This window comes from Pteropus medius, unplaced genomic scaffold (genome assembly GCF_902729225.1).
Source record: "Pteropus medius unplaced genomic scaffold, Ma_sr-lr_union100, whole genome shotgun sequence".
Taxonomy (NCBI): Eukaryota; Metazoa; Chordata; class Mammalia; order Chiroptera; family Pteropodidae; genus Pteropus; species Pteropus medius.
In genome coordinates this window covers 28,127,422-28,145,341 of record NW_024349519.1, presented here as the reverse complement: position 1 = coordinate 28,145,341, position 17,920 = coordinate 28,127,422, and the positions used below count along the sequence as shown (strand labels likewise).

The following is a 17,920-nucleotide window of genomic DNA, read 5'->3' as shown; positions in this document are numbered from 1 at the left end:
GAGGTGGAGAGTGGAGGGGGGCATAGGGAGTGATGGGGAGACGCCCTGGGTTATAGTGAGGGTTATCTGAAGGGGATCAAGGGAGGGCGGGGACTCGGGGCTGTAACTATGGTGAGGAGCAGGGACAGGGCCACGATGGGAGGGGCTTCGGGACTATTCGGGGATGTCGGCAATTGGAGACTGTGATGGGGCGTGGTTTGGGGTTATGGCCTCAGAACTGTGATGGGGAAACTCAGGGCCATAATGGGCGAATGGCGGCAGGAGTCAGTCGGGTCCCAGGGCTGTTGTCGCGTTATGCGCATGCTCCTGCTGCTCCGGCTCCTCCTCGGGCGTCCTTGCTCCCCCACGTGGCAAGTCACAGACCTGCACCCCAGGGGAGCACACTGTTCCTCTGCCACCCCCATGCGGTCACAGGGTGCTGCCGCACCGACACGACACACCGCCCTGGGCATGTCCAGGAAATGGCTTTATTCCCCGAAAGCTCCGCGCTGCGGACCTGGGCCCTGCCCGGGGCGGACCGGCTTAGCTGCTGTGCCTCCAGGCGCGCCTAGAAGTGGCTGAGTCCACTGTACCGGGAGCTGCGCAGCGAGCTAGCCTCCCAGGCGCTCCTGGTTAGTTCCAGCCCCGCAGGACTGCCCTTGGCGCCGGCCCTCTGCGGCAGGAGGCGAAGCAGTTGGCGAAGCACGGCCTGGCGCAGCAGGATGTACACCCAGGGATCCATGATCTGGTTCCACGAGGCGAGGCGCACGGCCATAAACAGCGGCCGCTGCAGGGAGCTGGAGCCCCAGCCCCCGACGGCCAACACCACCAACACCTATGGGAGAAGAAGCCTGTGTGAGGGTTAGGGTGGGTGTAAGAGAAGGGAACCAGCGAAATGTGGGGCTAGGATGGATGAGAGCATGGCTGGAAGGTAAGGGGGCTGTGAAGAGAGGCAGCGTGTCACAGAGGGATAAATGAGTGTCTCCCTGTAAAGGAGGGATAAATGAGTGTCTCCCTGTAAAGACAAGCAAAGAAGCAGGGCCTTAGCGCAGCATAAGCAAAGGCCTTAAATGGGTGGGAGCTCAGTCTGGAAAGAAGTTCCAGGTGTTCTGGAGAACAAAGGGCTGAAGGGGAGAAGAAAAACGGGGTGGGGAGGTGAAAGGGGTCTAGAGAATGAAGCCTCGGGCCTAGGAGGGAGTGGGGCTGGGGGGAAGGCTTGTGTGCGTTGGGGTGAACTACAAAGACCCCAGGAAGGAGATTAGGGGGAGAAGGGGTGGGATGTCAGAGGGAGAAGGCAAAGGGTGGGCTTTCCTGACAGGTGAAGCCTCAAGGGGCGGGACCCTGGCTGGGGAAGGGAGAGAGGACCCAGGTATCTTCAGATGGAGGAAGTATGGGTGGAGGGGTGGGTGCGCCCCTCACCAGCAGCGGGCTCCAGCAGATGCACGACACCACCATGATGCCTACGAGTTGGCCCACCATCTCCACGTCGTGAGCACGGGCTCTGTGCGCTGAGCCGCAACCCAGGACGCCGCTGAGGCCCGCAGAGGCCGAAGCGACGGACGAGACAGACGAAGCGGAGGCTGAACGGCGTCCGCGTGCCCCCCAGCGCCGGCGGCTGTCGGAACCAGAAGTCGGGGGGCGCTTTCGAGAGTGGCGGCGCCAGCGCGCACGCAGCAGGGCCAGGCCACTGAGCATGTTGCACACGAGCGCGGCGAGCAGTGCGGCCAGGCCGAGGCCAGCGAAGAGGCCGGCGAGCAGCACCTGGCGCCAGCCGCCCGCCGGCCCCAGGCCGATGAAGCACCACGTGCCCGGGTACTGCAGCTCATAGTGGCCCACGCGCGCCAGCGGCAGCAGCGCCACAGCCAAGGCCACGGCGGCTAGGGCGGCCAGAGCAAGCCGCGCGCGGGCCACTGAGACACACGCCGCGTGCAGCAGGGGCCGCGTGACCCCCACGCAGCGCTCCACCGCCATGCCGCAGCCCAGTAGCAGCGGGCACAGGCCGAAGAAGACCATGCAGCCGCCGAGGAAGTGGCACGTTCCTCCAGACGGCGAGCGCCCCGCCGTGTACAGGCGCAGCACCAGCGCGCCCGGGATCACGTGGCCTGCCAGGTCAGTGGCCAACAGGCTGGCAACGAACAGTAGGAAGGTGGCGGCCGAGCGGCGGCGCCGCAGGCGGCCAGAGGCCTGAGCCAGAAGCGCTAATGCCAGCACGTTGGACACGGCACCCAGCGTCATGGAGAAGATGGGCAGAGCCGGCGATGCGCCCGCGACACCTGACGGCAGCCCCACCGACACGTTGGGGGCCCCAGGCACCGCACACGTCGTTGCCTCATCCTCCAGGCTCAGGTTGAGGGGCCCGCAAGGGCTCATGTCAGATGAGAGGGGTGGGGCTGGGGAGAAGAGGAGGGCAAGATGAGGCTGGCCCAGGACACACTGACCACCATCCTGCTGAGACCAGCCGGTGTTGCGGGGGGACCCATTTCAGATCGTCAGGGCCTACTTGCCCCCATGGCAAGTCCAATGACCCTGGCTGCCCAGTTCCTGACTCCTCCACCTCCTCTGCCTCTCTACATCCCAGCTCTTGCCCCCAGCCTCACTCTGCCCTCACTGTCCCCTTCTCTGTCCACAGTGGCTGTCCTGGCTCCAGTTCTCCTGTCTCTGTCGTAGCCTCTAGGCCTCACAGACCCACCTCCCATTTATACCACAGCAAATTCCTGGGCGCTGACCCCATCTGTACTGGCCCATTTCTGATCTCAGGGCCCCACGTGATCCCACTACCCCATCTCTGACAGTCATCATGTCATCCCTACTTTAGTTCCATCCTTGATTCCTACAGCCCCATCTCTGCCACTCCCTCCCATTGTACTGTCTCTGTCTTCTTGGTCCCATTTATGTCCCCATGTTGCTTTTCTGTCCCCCACAGTCCCCTGTACCCACAGCTATATTCCTGTCCCCCACATTCCCATCTCTGAGCTCTACTGCTGTCTCTCACTCAGGTCCTACCCTTAACCATGGCTGCCTTGCCCTGAATGCCCCAGAGTTCCACTCCTGCCATATTCATGTTCCTGCCCCAGAGGCCTCCAGGCTGACCCAGGACTACTCATCCCTTGATCTCATGGTGAGGGCAGAGAGGGCAAAAGTGCCCACTAGGTCAGACGGGAAAGGAAGATGGACTGACGGTAAGACAGGGACAGATGGGGCTGAGAGCCAAGGAACACAGGACAGACAGAGGGAACCATGGCCCCATCCTTCCTTGCCCTCCAGCCCCACCCAAGAGCCTTGATCCCCAGCCTTCTTACCTGGTGGTGCCTGGGACACCGGGTCCCCATCGCCTGCTTCTTGGCCCCTGCTGCCCGTTGCACCCACACCCGCTGTGTCCGAGCTCTCTGGCAGGCCGCTCCCTCCCTCCCTTCCTCCAGGGGCGGCTCCTCAGCTCCCTGCCTCCTCCTGCTGCCTGCTCAGGCCTCCAGGGGCCGCTAAACCCAGCACCAGCCCACAGGGGGCCTGGGGTGGCAGAGACACCCTCTCTGTGCTGCTGGCAATGGGTGGGGGCCACTCTGGGCCCCTGCCCCCTCTATGAAGAAGGGGTCTCCTAGGGAGTTGTCCTGCCCCATCCCCCGTGACCTCCTCCCCCTGACAAAGCAGGAGCACCCCCCTTCCCCTCAGGCATGGGCCTCTGGCCTGCCTCATTAATAAAGTGGATAAAATCTAAACACTGGAAAATGTGAGTGTCACGGGGGGGTGGGGGAAGGCTGGGGTGGCTACAGGGGGTTCCAGTGCTCCCACTGGAGATGCAAAGTTGGGGGTCTAGCTCTTGTGGGGGCAACAGCACCCCCTTGCCTTGCTAAAGCCTTTGCTGATGTTGAGTGGGTGGCAGTGGGCAGTGCCTTGGGTGGGCCAGCTTGGGTCAGGCCCAGCCAGGCCAGGAGACCCGCCCACTATTTACACAGGGGCTTAAAGCCCAGGGCAGGGCAGCAGTAGTCATACCCCTGGAGGGGAGGGGGAGGATGCTGAAGTGGGGCAGAGAAACCAGAACTTCCGCTGACTGGGGGACTCCTAGATCATGCTTTAGGGTGTGGTGAGTGACACATGGGACACACACATCCCAAGCCACAAAGACACACCTGTGGACACACAGCTACAGCCTCATCTCTTGCCCTGAGTAGGGACATGCACACAGTCTCACAATCATATCCCCTAACACCGAGACCAGCCATCGCAAACTGTCCCTGGCCAGCCACACCTTGGGGTCAGCCATTGTCACATAAACATACCCTGAACTCACTGAGACAGTCGCACTCCCAGCACCAGAGAGGTACCTCAAGTTACTGACTCTAACACTGACCACTTCTCTCAACACCCTAAAGTGCAGCCCCCTGAGATTCTTACTGCTGAGACAGCCCCGCAGCCATATCCAAATGACCTAGCAACACTCCCTAACACTCCCGAGACAAGTTACATGGACACACTCCACACGCCATGGGGTGGCAACCACTGGACATTCCGAGATCTAGCTGGTCACCCCCTACCGGGGAAACAGGAATATCTAGACACACGTGCTCATGGCCCTGTAATTCCACAGCCACACTCCATGCAGACACTGCCAGTTACACCCACGAACACCCTGGCACACAGTCATCGCGCCTCGTTCCCTCAACAGTTACAGCCTTCAACGTGGTCACAGAACGTCAACACTGATCCAGTCCTATTCTCTGCACCGAGACACACCACACCCTTCAAACTGGAGCTGTCTACCGTCAGACACAGGAAGCACCTACAGGTGCCCAGGAATTTTTGGAGTAACCCTGACGACTTCCGCCCCCACCCTACCAAGAACACAGCTGCAGACTGAGTATGCATCCCCTGCCCAGCGGACCCCCTCCCCCACTGCCTGCCCTGTGGAAGTGAGGAGCGGGCTGGACTCACACTTTCCCTCTCAGCTCACCCCCAAACATTCCTGCAGAGACCTCTGGCCTGGCTGGCTCCCCTCCCTTCAGTCTTGGCTCTTCCCTCCAGGTCTGGCCAGGATCCCAACCCCCCTTCTTTGATCTCCCTCAATCCTCAGGGATGAAGCCGGTTGTCAAAACAAGCAGGCCCGATTTATGTCCAGGGCATGGTGTGACCCACCATGGATGCCTTCAGACCCTGCACATCCAGTTAGTTGGGGTGGAGACCCCATCGTGAATGTTCCCCCAGCTTCAGGGGTAAACTCTTCCCCATAGCACTCGCTTCAGCAGGCCCAAGGCTCCATTTGGGCCTCCATCTTTTTCCATGCCAGGCCTCCATGCCTTCTGGCCCTGAGGCTCCCCACAACCCTAGGCTGTAGCCAGCAGCCTCGTGCCCACTGTTCACATCAACCTGGAGTGCTGGGAGGCCTCGTTCAAAAGGGAGCAAGACTTGAACCCTCAGTAGACAAAGAAGCTCCAGACTTGCCTGGAGCCCTGGTGGCCCACAGCCAGGAGCCTCATCAGGCGGAACGGGTAGAAGGAGGGTGGGTGGCCCAGGCCAGCTCCTAATTCAATTTAGGGCCCAAGTAGGATAGATTTCAGCTGCTACATTCCTCCCCAGCCCGGGTCCGCCCCCCACTCCCACCCCAGTCATCAGACAGGTCCAACAGCAGATAGAGTCTTTATGTTCCAGACAGCAAATTCAGATATAAAAGCCCACCGCCATCTTCTCTCTTGCCCCGTCTGTCAGGGGCTGGGCTGAGGGAGACACGGAGGGTTGGGGAGGTTGGGGGTTCACAGCAGACTTGTGTTTCAAATGCGGAGGTAGGGGGCTCCTCTGGAGTGGGGCAGTGGAAGGAGAGGGTATTATTGCATTTGCTAAAGGGGGATACCCCCACTTTTGGATTCCCTGCATCAGGAAACCAGGGAGGCCAGGACCCCCAAATAGAACTCGAGGTCCCAGGGAGACAGAGGGACCAGTTTGGCAGCTGATGTGGAAAATTTTGGGGACAGGGGCTGGCTGCCCAATCTGGCTGGTCCCTCCCCGCGTCTGACCCGGCTGAGGTAGGTGGGGAACAGGGCAGAGGGGACAGCTAGGGACCCCAGCCAGACTGGGAACCAAGGAGGGGGTGGTACCAACTGGAGTGGGGCATGGGCTCTGCCCTACCTCCGCGCTGCACTGTCCTGGGGCTGCTGGGCCAGGCCCGAGCTGGATACTGGCTGTGGTGTCCCCACCCCAGGGACTCACACCACGTTGGGCTCAGGCCATCACAAGGTCCAGTGGGAGGCTTAGTAACGGCCAACCTTGGCATCCCCAATGGCACCCCAGACATCAAAGACAAACTCATCAGGGAAGGCGAAGTCACCAAGCCGCTCATCCAGGGCCTCAGCCAGCTCATCTGGGTTCCTCTTGTCCTTCCCAAGTTCCACCATGGTGGCCGCTGGGGGGAGGGGGGAGCAGAATGGAGGCACAGATGGCAGAGGTGCTCAGGATAGACGTAGCCCGCAGGACGTGGAAACCCCCTCCCACAGACTACCACCCCTACCCAGATCCAGGTGCCACCCACTCACCCAGCTCTGTGTCCCTGATGCCCATGTAACTCTCCAGCAGGTCATCTACTTTCTCAATCGCCTTCTCCTCAAAGGCCGAGGGCTTGGAAGGAGCGGGGAGAGGAGAAACAGTAGCATCATAATAACGTGAACGTAACTATAATCGTATTTACTAAGTGCCAGGTCTCTTTTTGTCACTTTATGTGTATTAACCTACAGTTCATCTTCAAGACAACCCTGACAGTGTCAGTACTACTATCCTCCCATTTTACAGACAAGGAAACTGAGGCTCACTTGCCCAAAAAAGGTCCCAGAGCTGGGAGGAGGCAGAGATGGGTTTGAATCCAGTGCCTGGAGCCCCTCAGCTAAGAGGTGGTGCTGCCATCTATGAATGTGCAAGGAAGTGGGGCTGGAGCCCTGCTGGAACACTCACCAGATCCTCTACTGTGGCAGGGCCCCGCGATCGAAGCCGGAGGGTCCCTCGGCCAGTGCCCAGCTGGGGGCCAGAGCCAGGGCGGCCACCCGCTGAACGCATGCTGATCATGTCTGTGGGAGCCAGGGGAGGGGTGAAGGTGGGGAAAGCCCAATTCCAGCCTGTTCTGGGCAGGAACCCAGGCATCCTGGACTTAGATACTTCCCTCCACCTTCTCTAAGCTCCCGTGGGATCCACGGGGAGTTGGGAGCTGAGATGATTCCAGGAGGGCATGACCCCTGACTTAAGCTTGCCATGGATGGGAAGGGACACTCAGGGGCTGGAAATGGAAAAGGCTGCAAGGGAGACCAGAGGGGGCCACATTTGTACCGAGGGCCCTAGGGACAGAAAGGGGGTGGAGCCTCAGTCTCTAGCTGCTCTCCCCAAGGCCAAGGGGGTATAGTTGCTGGGCCGCAGATCAGCCCTTTCTGCCTGGGAAAGTGTTTCAGAGTCTCCTACCCCCATCCCCACCCCAGGGGCCTCCAGCCCATTCCTGAGAGTTAGTGAAGCCAGACTGAAAAGTGGGGAGGCTGGCACAGAGCAGCCAAGCCTGGCTTCTCGGGGCTGGGGGAAATGGCCAGGGTTGGGGGCGCTTGGCTGGGCTAATGGCTCCTGGAAGCTGGGTGTGGGGGCAACTTCCTCCTTGCCCCAACCTTCCTCCCAGGCTGGGCAGAGAGCCAGCACCCCCTCCCCAAGGCAGGGCGGAGCTGCCCCTTTCAAACTGTCAGCTGGGTTTGGGTGCCACCTGCTGGTAGCCCTTGGCACTGCAGCTTGGACTGAAGTAAACAGGGTGATGATCATGCTGGTACAGGCGGTGGACCCTCACCAAAAGCCTTGCGGGGCTCCGTGAGCTTCAGTGTGAAAGTGCGGCCTCGGGGCAGCTCCTTGAGCAGCCGGGCCACTTCATAGTGCCGGCAGCCCAGCAGGCTCTGTCCATTGATGGCCTCGATCATGTCACCCACGCTGATGAGCTGGATGTGGTCGATTACACTGCCCTCCTTGATCCGCTGTGGGGGAGAGGAGTTGTCAATCCCGTGGCTCCACCCCTGGAACCTATGGCCTGCCCTAACCTCAGGCACCTTGATGAAGGCATAGCCTGCCCCGTTGTCCGTGATGGTGAGCCCCAGCGCCTCCTCCGACTTGAACACCTCCACTTCTTTGCGCTGCCCCTTGACGTGGGCGAAGATGAAGTCCTCCAGCCCAATCTGGCCCCCGAGGAGCTTGTCCATGTCCACTTTGTGGGTATTGAGAGTACAGAACATCACCTGCAGAGGTGGGAGACACTCAACCCTTACCTTCCCTCCCTTGTACTTTGCAACCCCACCTAAGGAGGAAGGAGGAAAGTCAGGAAAGGCCTGAGGGTCTCCACCCCAGTGCCTGACCACCCTTGGCACCAGGGCAGGGCCCCTACTGGGATGTCAGCTCTGCTAGGGCTAGGATTTCTGTCCTAGCAAAAACTCCCTGCTGGTTCCAGGCATAGAGCCTGGCCCAATGTGAGAGTCCAGTAAATGCCTGTAGAATGAATGAAGGGGCACAGATTCCCGCTCGGCCTACTGAGACCCCTGCAGCTACTTTTTGCTCAACTCCACTTCTGGGCTCTCTTCCTTCAGCGCCCAAAGTCTTTGGGGTTGGGCCTTCCTATGCATTATGCAGAAGTGAGTCTTGCACTTGACCTCCAGCCCCCACAATCCACTGGGGTACAAGCCTCTCAATGAATGTTGGGAATGTAGCATCCAGTCCTGGGCATCAGTTCTCATAATCTACTGGGGCGCAGGCTTCCCAGTGCCAAATGGGAACTCAACATTCAGCCTTGGCCTCCAGTTCCTAATTCACTGGGGAACAGGCCTCAGCACCTGCAGCTTTGGCACTTGAGCCCCAGCTCAAGATCAGGATGCACGCCCAGGCCTCTAAGCCCACCATCAGGACCCCTGGTACCCCCTGGTGGGTACCTCAGCAACTGGCAGCCGGAAGGCCTCGGCGATCTTGCTGTACAGCTCCTTGACGTTGGTAAAGCCCTCGATGCGGCCAGTGGGACTGCCGTGGGCCAGCTGGGTGTGGAACACGAGGCGGGGCCGCAGGGCCGGGGGAGGAGGGGGCAAGCCCATTTGGGGCCCCCCTGCTCCACCTCCACCCAGGGGCCCTGGCTCCCCCACGCCCAGCCCACCTCGGCCTGGCTCAGCTTCCTCATTTTCCACCAGAGGCGGCGCCTTTTTCCGCCGCCCCAGTCCCAGCGGCATGAGCAACGGAAAGAGGGGTCGCGTCCAGAAGATCTGCAGGGTGGGAAAGTGGGCTCAGGGCCTGGGCAATGGCCCTGGGCTGCCTCTCCCCACCATTAGCGCCCTATAGGCCCAATGACATATTCAGAGAACAGATTGGCCTCGGTTCAGATCCCAGTCCCAGCACTTCTACACTCATACAGAAGTAATAATAGCAGCTCGTATCTCTTAGGACCCCACACTAACTGTTCTGTGACCTTACTTAATCCTCACGCCACATCCCGATGTAGGGATCATATATGCTATGATTATGCCGATATAACAGATAAGACGATGGAGAATCAGAGCGGTTAAAATCCTCATTTTCTATAGGTCACAGTCATTAGTGCTGTGTGCAAAAAAGTTCTGACTCTCCCTTCAAAGCACATAGGCAGATGGCACATACTGACCTACTTACAACTGGGCAGAAATAGTTCTGGTCAATGAATTGTGAGAGAAAGTAACATATGACATTTCTGGACTGAAGCATTTAATTACTGGAGCAAGTGCCTCCAGAGGTCGATTTCTCCCTGGCGGGATGACCAGCCATATTTAACATGGGCCTCAGCTGCCTGGTCTACCAATAGGAACATTCTATTCACCTGGCTAGGTTGTGGTGAGGACCAAATTATGCCAAACTATATTTTTCTGTGTAAATGGGACTTCCTGCTCCCTCCTTTAGATCACCTCTTCTGGGGGTTGTCCTGGATTCAGCTGAGTCCAGTAGGCTGCACTCATCCTTATACATGCATTCATTTACTCACTCATTCATTCATCTATTCTCCAACATCTCCTCTAGTATAACCTGGTCCAGCTCCATCATCACTCACCTAGACTAGTATAGCTCCCTCCTTCGGGTCTTCTGGCTTTTGCCCTTGCCCCCCACGGTCTCTTGTCAACACAGCAGCCAGAGTGATCCTGTAAAATATTAAGCCATGTCACATCTATTCTCTGCTCTGACCTATCCCCGGGCTCCTAACATCCTCCCCTGGGCACAAAGGTCCCCAAAGACCTGCCCCCATCACCTCCCTGCCCTCATCTCCTCCCATTTTCCCCCTCACTCCCTCCCTCCAGTCATATAGGCCTTGTCCCTGTTTCTCCAACATACCAGGCACTGTCCAGCCTCAGGGCCTTTGCACTAGCTGTGGCCCCTGGTATCCATACAACTAACTCTCTCACCTCTTTCAGGTGGAAAATATATTTCATTGTTTTCCAAAAGGGCAAGGACTTTTGTCTGTCTTATTCATCCCCACATTTTCAGTGCAGAGAACAGTGCCTGGCACGTAGCAGGTGCTCAATACTTGTTGAATCATGAATGGATGAATGAATGATCCTAATACTCATCAGCCCACCAGTCCCTGTGCCTGGCTCTGGGGAGACAAAGGGACACAGGATGTAGTGTCTTCCCTTAAGAGGGCTTTGTCTCTTCAGCAAAAGCACAAGCCCCACCTCCGTGGTCCCCAATCCCTTGCTTCCCAGTGTAGTGCTGGGCACAGGGCAAGTGCTTCCTCTAGCCATGGAGACAGGGACTGCAAGTCTCTCACCTTTCTCTGTGTTTTTTTTCACTCCCTTCATAATCAGTGATGAATACTTTTTTATACATTTATTAACCATTTAGATTTACCCTTTTGTGACTTGCCTATTTAAGACATTGCCCAATTAAAAAAATTTTTTTTTAAATTGCATGGCCTGTCTTTTTTCTTATTGACTTGTGGGAACTCTTTATATATTTCAGTTATTAATACTATCTGTTCTGAATATATTCTTTTAACTCTACTGATAGTGCCCATCACTAGATCTAGCACACAGTAGGCACTCACTGAATATTTGACAAAAAATAAATTCTAGATGAATAAGCCAATACTGCCTCAAGTTATTTTATTACACTCAATGGTACTTAAAAAAACAAAACAAAAAACTCTCATCACCACCTCCCCTAATCCTCCTCTCCCACCATACACTGGGAGGCAGGATGCCAAGAACATGAGTCTGGAATCTAGCTTCACTGCTTAATAGCTGTGTGGCCTTGGACAAGTATCTTAAGCTCTCTGAGTTCTAAGGAAAGCATACATATGCCTGGAACAGTTCCTGGCACACAATATAAGGGTTCCATAAATGTTGGCAATTATTACTATTTCTATCTATAAATATAGAAGATACTTCCTCTTTTTCTCAGGACCCCCACATCTTGATCACCAATTCCCAACCTCCTTATTCTCTCTGCCCACGCTCACTGCCCTGGTTCAGGCTGGCTGCTGTGTCCTCACTTGTGGGGGTGGGGGATATAACGGTGGTGAGGAAAGTGGTGATTAATGAATTTGCCTTCCAGGCCAGAAGAGGCAGGGTGGCCTCGGTTTGAATCCCACCCCGCGGCTTACCAGCTGTGTGGCCATAGGCAAGTCACTTCATTTGACAGGGCCTCAGTTTCCCCATCTGAAAAATGGGCAGAAGTACTGTCTTTCAGAGTGCTTATGGAGATTCAAAGAGATTATGCATGTAACCTGCTTAGCACTTTGCCTGACATTCAGTTTAAGTTGTTATTTTATTATCATTACTATACTGCCTCCTCCTCTGCCCTGCCTAGGAACATGCCATCCCCTCTGCCCACCAGGACCTACTCCAGGCCACTTCCTCCAGGCAGCCTCCCGGGCTTGCCCCTGCCTGTTGGAACCGCCCCTGTGGTCCAGACGGCTCAGGCCCATGAACTTAATTACATGTTGCCCTGGCAGAATGCTTGTCTTCCAGTCTTAGGCTGTTATTTAACTTCGTGTCTCTATTTTAAAATGTAAACCAGATCATATCACTCCCCTGCCTCAAATCCTACAATGGTTTCCCACCTGATGGAGAAAAAGCTCCAAACTCCTTAATGTGACCCCCAGACTCCTGTAGAATAGTGGCTTTGGCTGCATCTCCTGCCCCAGCCACCCTATTCCAAACCTGGTCCAGCCTCAGAGCCTTTGCTCTGGCTGTGTCCCCTGCCTGATCTTTACAGGGTTGGCTCCTTTTTGCCATTAAGGTCTCGGCTCCAAAGTCAACTTCTCCGAAAGCCCCCCTTGCCCAGAGTTTCTATCATGCCACTCCCTCATATTTTATTCATAGTACTTATCAACAACTGCAGGTTTCTTCGTTTACTTGTTAGCTTGTTTGTTGCTTGTTTCCCCCACTAGAAATGGCAGCTCCCCAAGAGCAAGGATTTTTGTCTTGTTCACTACTGAATCCTCTGTGCCAAGAATAGTGCCTGGCACAGAGTAGGTGCTCAATAAATATTTGTATGAACGAATGTATCTTATGTCCTCATTCTGACTGTTCTCTGAGCCTCCAAATCCTCAGATCATGCCTGCTGTGGAGTTGCAAACTGCCATCTTACCTCACGTTCCCAGGCTCCCCTCAAATCTGAAGACAGGGTGGGAGAAAAGGAGTTTCAGCCTGGGCATCGAACGGGTTAGCGAGTTAGCTGGAACTCCAGCATCCCTACCTTTTCTTCCTTCCCTGGGAAGGGCCTGAAACTTAGCAACCCCACAGCCACATAGAATGGCTGTGGGGGCGGGGAGCAGGAAGTGGGAAGGGGGTTCCTAGGAGCTGACACAAACTCGGGGAGGGGGGACACCACGCCCAGGCTCCCCTTTCCCAGGGTAATGCTTTGGAGAGGAAGGCGGGAGGCCTCTGATTCAGTCTTGAAAAACCGGCTCCTGGGTGTTTCCAGGGAGAACGCCTACTGCGCCTGCCTACTGTGCCTGCGTTGGCTGAGGCTTCCAAGGAGGGCCCGGCAGGCACAGGACCCCAGCATCCTGGCCCCCTGCCTATCTTCCCTGAAGACATCACTCTCGTCTCGGGGCACAGGTACTCTAGCGATGCGTTCCAGCTCAGGGGAGAAGGGACATGGGGCAGCTTATTCTTTAAGTGTCTGGTGACTTCTGGGGAGGAGAGAGTGGGGGGAGAAGCAAAGACCAGCAGGTGTGACCTAGATGGTATGTATAGTGTGTGTGTAGGGGGGAGGTAGGGGGTGGGCCGTCAGTGCAGCAGGCGGAGGAGTTGTTCAGGAACGTCTCAGCCATGGAGCCACTGGCCAGCAGTCTAGTGGCTAAGACTCCAGGTCTGGCCTCTGAGATTTGAATTCCAGATCAGCCTCTTACTAGCTGTGTACCTTGGGTAAGTCACTCCACCTCTCTGGATCTGTTGCTTCACTCCTAAAAGAAGTGACAGCACTTTCCATGAGGTGTTTAAATTCAACGATCCGCATGGTAAATACCTGACACGGAAGTGTTCAGTTAATGCTAGTCGGAGTGAATTTTTCTTTGTTATTATCGGGACCTCGGTCCTTCCCAGGCCCCCCTTTCCCAGGCCCTAGAAGATTGGGATGCGGCCAGCTCCGGGGAAGTGCCCGGATAGGGCTCAGACATACCGACCCCGCGCCTGTGCCCGCCCAGGCCGGGGCTGACCAGAGGGGTGCAGGGGGCAGGGGTACGGCTGGAGACCCTATCCGGGCAGCGGAGGCGTTGGCCCCTTACCTCCAGCGGGAAGGGAGGCGCCCGGCTGAAAAGGGTCCTCGGACATCCCCTCACCCAGCCCAGACCTCCAGCAGAGTCTCGCCTGCGGTGGAAACTCACCTGCGCCGCCGCCGCCCTGCGCGCGCCCAACTCGGCCCTCCGCAAACTCTGGCCCGGGCCTCTCCCGCAGCCGCTGCCAGGGGGCGGGGCCGGTGCCCGCGCCCGACCAATCAGGAACGGCCGCCCAGAGCTTGCGGCCAATCCTCGCCTCGCCTTGCCGGGTCGGGTGGACCCGACGGAAACATTCCAGAGGGATCCCTCCGCCTCGCCGGCTCTTCCCGACACCCCACGCCGCGGCGCAGTGGACCTTCCCACTCCGCCTAAGCCTCGGTGGGCTGTACCACCGCAGGGCTGCGGAGGGGGGAGCTGCGGCTGGGCCCCGGCCAATCGCGGGGAAGGAAGGAGACGAGCGGCCAATGGGAAGCTGGGGGCCCTGGACCACGTGCTGTTGGTCGATTGTTGGTCTCCGGGGTACTGGGTGGTAAGGGACGTGAGGCTGGCTGTGGGAGTCAGGTGGCCAAGGTTGAGTTTCGGAGAGCGGATGCGAACTCTCATCATCTGGAAGAGCGGACCCTTTAGGGGACTTGGGAAGGAGCTGCGGGCAACCCCTAAGCCAGTCCTCCGCCAGGCCTGCTCCTGCCCGAGCCCAACCATCCTCAGAACGAATAAAAAGATGCATTCATTCCAGGCTGGCGGTGGGGGTGGGGGTGGGGTGGGGCGATGACCGAGATGAATAGGGAGGGTCCCGAGAGTCCCTGCTTCCTGGAGTGTACAATGGACAAGGGCATTCATTCATTCATTCATTCACTCATCAAATATTTAGTGTGCCCCTGCTTGGTGCCAGGCTCTGCCCTATCTCTATAAGCTGAATGTGCTCCTAGTAGAGGGAACAGCGTGTGCAAAAGCCTGGAGGCAGGACAGAGAGATACAGCTAGTGTCTCTTTGGGATAGTGCAATATCGTAGGAGATAGCAAAAGGGTGCAATGAAACGAATGACAAGGGCGAGATTGCCTGTTTCCTTGTTGGTTAGACCAACAAATATTTATTGAGCACATACTATGTGTATCCACATAACCCAAACTTCTGCTCTCAGGAAGCTGATCTTTAATGAATCTGTCTCCTCTATCCGACTGTGCCTATCCTCCACCCTCCCACCCCCTTCACACCGCCGGGCACAGAGCACACATGTGTGGATGAAAGGACCATGTAATCTCCCCATCTCTGGGTTTGTCTTGTAACCGTAATTTCTCAGGTAGGAGCAGATCCAAGAAACAAAGATGCAAACGCACCTCGAAAAGTCCAGGACACTCAGTTCTCAAGACCCGTGATATTTCCTTGTTCTAGTTCAAAACCGGCCACTCAGGCAGCTGGGGTTAGATCAGGATTTCACTGTGTGTTCTGGGAACTGTAGTTCTTGGAGGCCTCTAACTGTTGGGACCTTGCTCAGGCCTCAATGCCTGGGTCTTTGCAGTCCCCAAGGTGACCTGCTGTGCATCCCAGCCCCACCAGGGCCAGCAGAGGGGTGAGGGCCAGCAGAGGGGTGAGAGTGGGCCCTGAGGCCTCGCTGCTGAAGCTGCTGAGGGCTGCCCAGCAAAGCCCCACCCAGCTGGCAAACACTGAGGTTGCCATGGCAACAGGTTCAGCTATTGTCCTTGTCTTCCTGTTTTGCTGACCTCTACCACCCCCAATGAGTGATCAGTTGCTTCAGCTGGGCCAGTGCCCTCTGTGGGACTGTGCCCACTGCCCTGGTTGCACCTGGCATCTGAGTTGCCCACTACACACTTGGGGAAGGCAGGTTGTAGGGCTGCAGGAACAACAGAGTTCTCAGCCAGAACCCACCTTAATCCACATGTTAACAGATAAGAAAATGTCCAGGGAGGGGTGAGGGAGTTACCCAAGGACACAGAGGTGAGCTGGGCACATCTTACGCTATTTTAGAGCTCAAGAGACAAGGCCTGAAAATAAGCTGGGAGACCTAGCTGGCGAAGGAGCTCAGTTCTGAGTGTTACTTCTGCCTCTTTAGAGAATGGAAGTTCTGGAATGCCAACTAATACATGCAGGAGGAAAGGTTGAGTTAAATGTCACCATTTTGCAGACAGTAGAGGAATAAATGATTCAGGCAAGTCTTATCAATGGGGAAGTGGATATTCAGTCTCAAAAGACCAGCCCATAGACTATTTGTTAATTATAATGGGGAAAAGTTACCAGTAGAGAAACCTGGAAGTCACCACCTTAACCAAGTGATCGAAGTTAACATCACCAGTGATGGGACAGGCTGTCCTCTCGTGCTCCCTGCTGTGTTATTCTGAGACGGACACAACATCACTTACGAAGTCCTTGGTCCTGTCCTAAGTGTTTAACCTGAATCTAATTGTGAGGAGACAACCAGACACATCCCAATTGAGGGACATTCTTAAAAAAAGAAAGATAGAGGAGGGGAGAGGGAGAGAGAGAGAAAGGGAGGAAGGGAGGAGAGTGAAGTGGGGGGAGGAGGAGGAGGGGAGGGAGGAGAGGAGGAGGAGGAGGAGGAGGAGGAGGTAAACAATCACCTAGACTGTTCAAACAGATCTATGTCACGAAAGGCAAAATCAATCCCTTAATTAAATGAATGAATAAAGTCTGAGGAACAAGTCTATACTAAAGGAGACAAAAGAGAGGTGATAACCAAAATCATTGTATAATCCTTGACTGGATCTTCAATAAAATTTCAAAAAAAGATAAAACAGCTATGAAGTATATTTTTGGGATAATTGAAGATATTTGAATGTTGAGCGAATATTAGATAATATTATATTCATGTTAAATTTCCTGAGGGTGAGCACTGTACTGTGGTTACATAAAAGAATGGTCTTATTCTTAGGTGATACACGCTGAATTATTTAGTGGTAAATTTGTGATGGCTGCAACTCTCATGGTTCAGAGAAAAATTATACATGTATACAATAGTTTATATACGATATCATACGTTAGTATTAGTATATAGGGAGAGAAAGAGAGAATGCAAATGTGACAAAATAGTAACAATTGTCGCTGAATCCAGGAGAGTGGTACATGTTATATGGGTATTCATTTTATTATTCATGTAAGTTTTCTATTGCTTTGAAAATTTCAATACAAATATTGGGGGAAAATACCTCCATTTCCCTCCCATTCCCAGAGGCAACTTTCCGGCGGGTTTAATGTGCACCTTTTTGTTTGTGTCTTTCCTTGATAATGTGTGCTGTTTTATGTGAGTGTTCTGTTGTATTGGGCTTCTTACTTTTTCCCCCACTCAGCACAGAATTGCTTGTTTTGCACTATACCTTGAAGATCCAGCTGTACTGCTAATTTCTTGACTGTTTTCTTCTAACTTCTGCTTGATGCTTGATGAGGTGCATCCCTCATATCTTACTACTCTGTCCCACAAGGATGGTCCCCAGGTAGCCTCCAGCTCCCACACCACAGCAGACAGCCATAGGCATGCCCCTTTAGGGACCTGGTAAGAATTTCCCTAGGAGAGAGATCTGGACGCAGAGATGCTGTGTCACAGGGCACACTCAATGGCTATGTGGCCCCCTCAGACTATCTCCATCAGACTGAGTGGCAGTGCAGGAGTGTCCCATGTCCCCACATTACCAACTGCCGCTTGTATCATCTAGCTTACTGATTTTTGCCACTTGGAGTCACTGTCAAGTGATACCACCATTGCTTTGTTTTACATTTCTCTGATTTCTAATCATTTTGAACATGTCCTCATTTGCTTGATAACTTTCTGGTTTTCCTCTTCTGTAAATTGCCTGTTCATAGTCTTTGCCTACTGCTTCATTTGCACCACTGCTTCAGAGTCTAGATCTGCACTGTCTAATCTGATCTGTCCGCGGCCCCCAAACCCTGGGCCATGGACCGCTATTGGTCTGTAGCCTTTTAGGACCCGGGACGCACAGCAGGAGGTGAGAGGAGAGCAAGTGAAGTTTCACCTGTATTTGGAGCTGCTCCCCAGCGCTAGCATCGCTGAGAGGTTTGACTGCACGGAGACCACAATAGATCAATTGCTTGCAGGCTCATATCAAAACCCTATCAGTGAGTGGCAAAAGACAATTAAGCTGCATCTGGTGGCAGGCTTTATAGTGGCAAGTGAGTTGATATACTTCAATTACACAGCTGCATCTGGTGGCATCTAATTCTACATTA

The 17,920-nt window shown here is 55.2% G+C and overlaps 2 protein-coding genes across 7 annotated transcripts; both read right to left on the bottom strand.

Moving 5' to 3' along the window:
• Nucleotides 1–453: 453 nt before the first annotated feature.
• PTGER1 (prostaglandin E receptor 1) lies at nucleotides 454–5,440 on the bottom strand. 2 transcript variants are annotated; one of them, XM_039882705.1, is made up of 3 exons: nucleotides 3,279–5,440; nucleotides 1,399–2,369; nucleotides 454–814 (listed from the first exon to the last, which is right to left on the bottom strand). In XM_039882705.1, the coding sequence occupies exons 2-3, from the start codon at nucleotides 2,347–2,349 to the stop codon at nucleotides 548–550; spliced, it is 1,218 nt and encodes a 405-aa protein (XP_039738639.1). In that variant the 5' UTR covers nucleotides 2,350–2,369; nucleotides 3,279–5,440; the 3' UTR covers nucleotides 454–547. The 2 variants fall into 2 exon arrangements, with proteins under 2 accessions (XP_039738639.1, XP_039738638.1); XM_039882704.1 differs by having other exon boundaries at nucleotides 1,399–5,440.
• A 151-nt stretch (nucleotides 5,441–5,591) lies between these two features.
• GIPC1 (GIPC PDZ domain containing family member 1) lies at nucleotides 5,592–13,949 on the bottom strand. Of its 5 annotated transcripts, none has more exons than XM_039882707.1 (9): nucleotides 13,811–13,890; nucleotides 11,582–11,636; nucleotides 10,034–10,121; nucleotides 8,898–9,218; nucleotides 8,028–8,213; nucleotides 7,775–7,955; nucleotides 6,910–7,022; nucleotides 6,498–6,579; nucleotides 5,592–6,367 (listed from the first exon to the last, which is right to left on the bottom strand). In XM_039882707.1, the coding sequence occupies exons 4-9, from the start codon at nucleotides 9,183–9,185 to the stop codon at nucleotides 6,216–6,218; spliced, it is 1,002 nt and encodes a 333-aa protein (XP_039738641.1). In that variant the 5' UTR covers nucleotides 9,186–9,218; nucleotides 10,034–10,121; nucleotides 11,582–11,636; nucleotides 13,811–13,890; the 3' UTR covers nucleotides 5,592–6,215. The 5 variants fall into 5 exon arrangements, with proteins under 5 accessions (XP_039738641.1, XP_039738642.1, XP_039738640.1 ...); XM_039882708.1 differs by having other exon boundaries at nucleotides 13,712–13,821; XM_039882706.1 differs by lacking the exon at nucleotides 13,811–13,890 and adding an exon at nucleotides 12,571–13,596.
• Nucleotides 13,950–17,920: the final 3,971 nt, after the last annotated feature.

What these genes read in the sequence shown, in the direction of transcription:
- GIPC1 (XM_039882709.1), bottom strand. Translation starts at nt 9,185, where the DNA reads ATGCCGCTGGGACTGGGGCGGCGGAAAAAGGCGCCGCCTCTGGTGGAA. An exon ending in TCCGGCTGCCAGTTGCTGAG is followed by an intron (nt 8,214 to 8,897) that starts GTACCCACCAGG and finishes CCACCTCTGCAG; the next exon opens with GTGATGTTCTGTACTCTCAA. An exon ending in GGAGCCCCGCAAGGCTTTTG is followed by an intron (nt 7,023 to 7,774) that starts GTGAGGGTCCAC and finishes TGGCTCCCACAG; the next exon opens with ACATGATCAGCATGCGTTCA.
- PTGER1 (XM_039882704.1), bottom strand. Translation starts at nt 2,349, where the DNA reads ATGAGCCCTTGCGGGCCCCTCAACCTGAGCCTGGAGGATGAGGCAACG. An exon ending in TCTGCTGGAGCCCGCTGCTG is followed by an intron (nt 815 to 1,398) that starts GTGAGGGGCGCA and finishes CTTCTCCCATAG; the next exon opens with GTGTTGGTGGTGTTGGCCGT.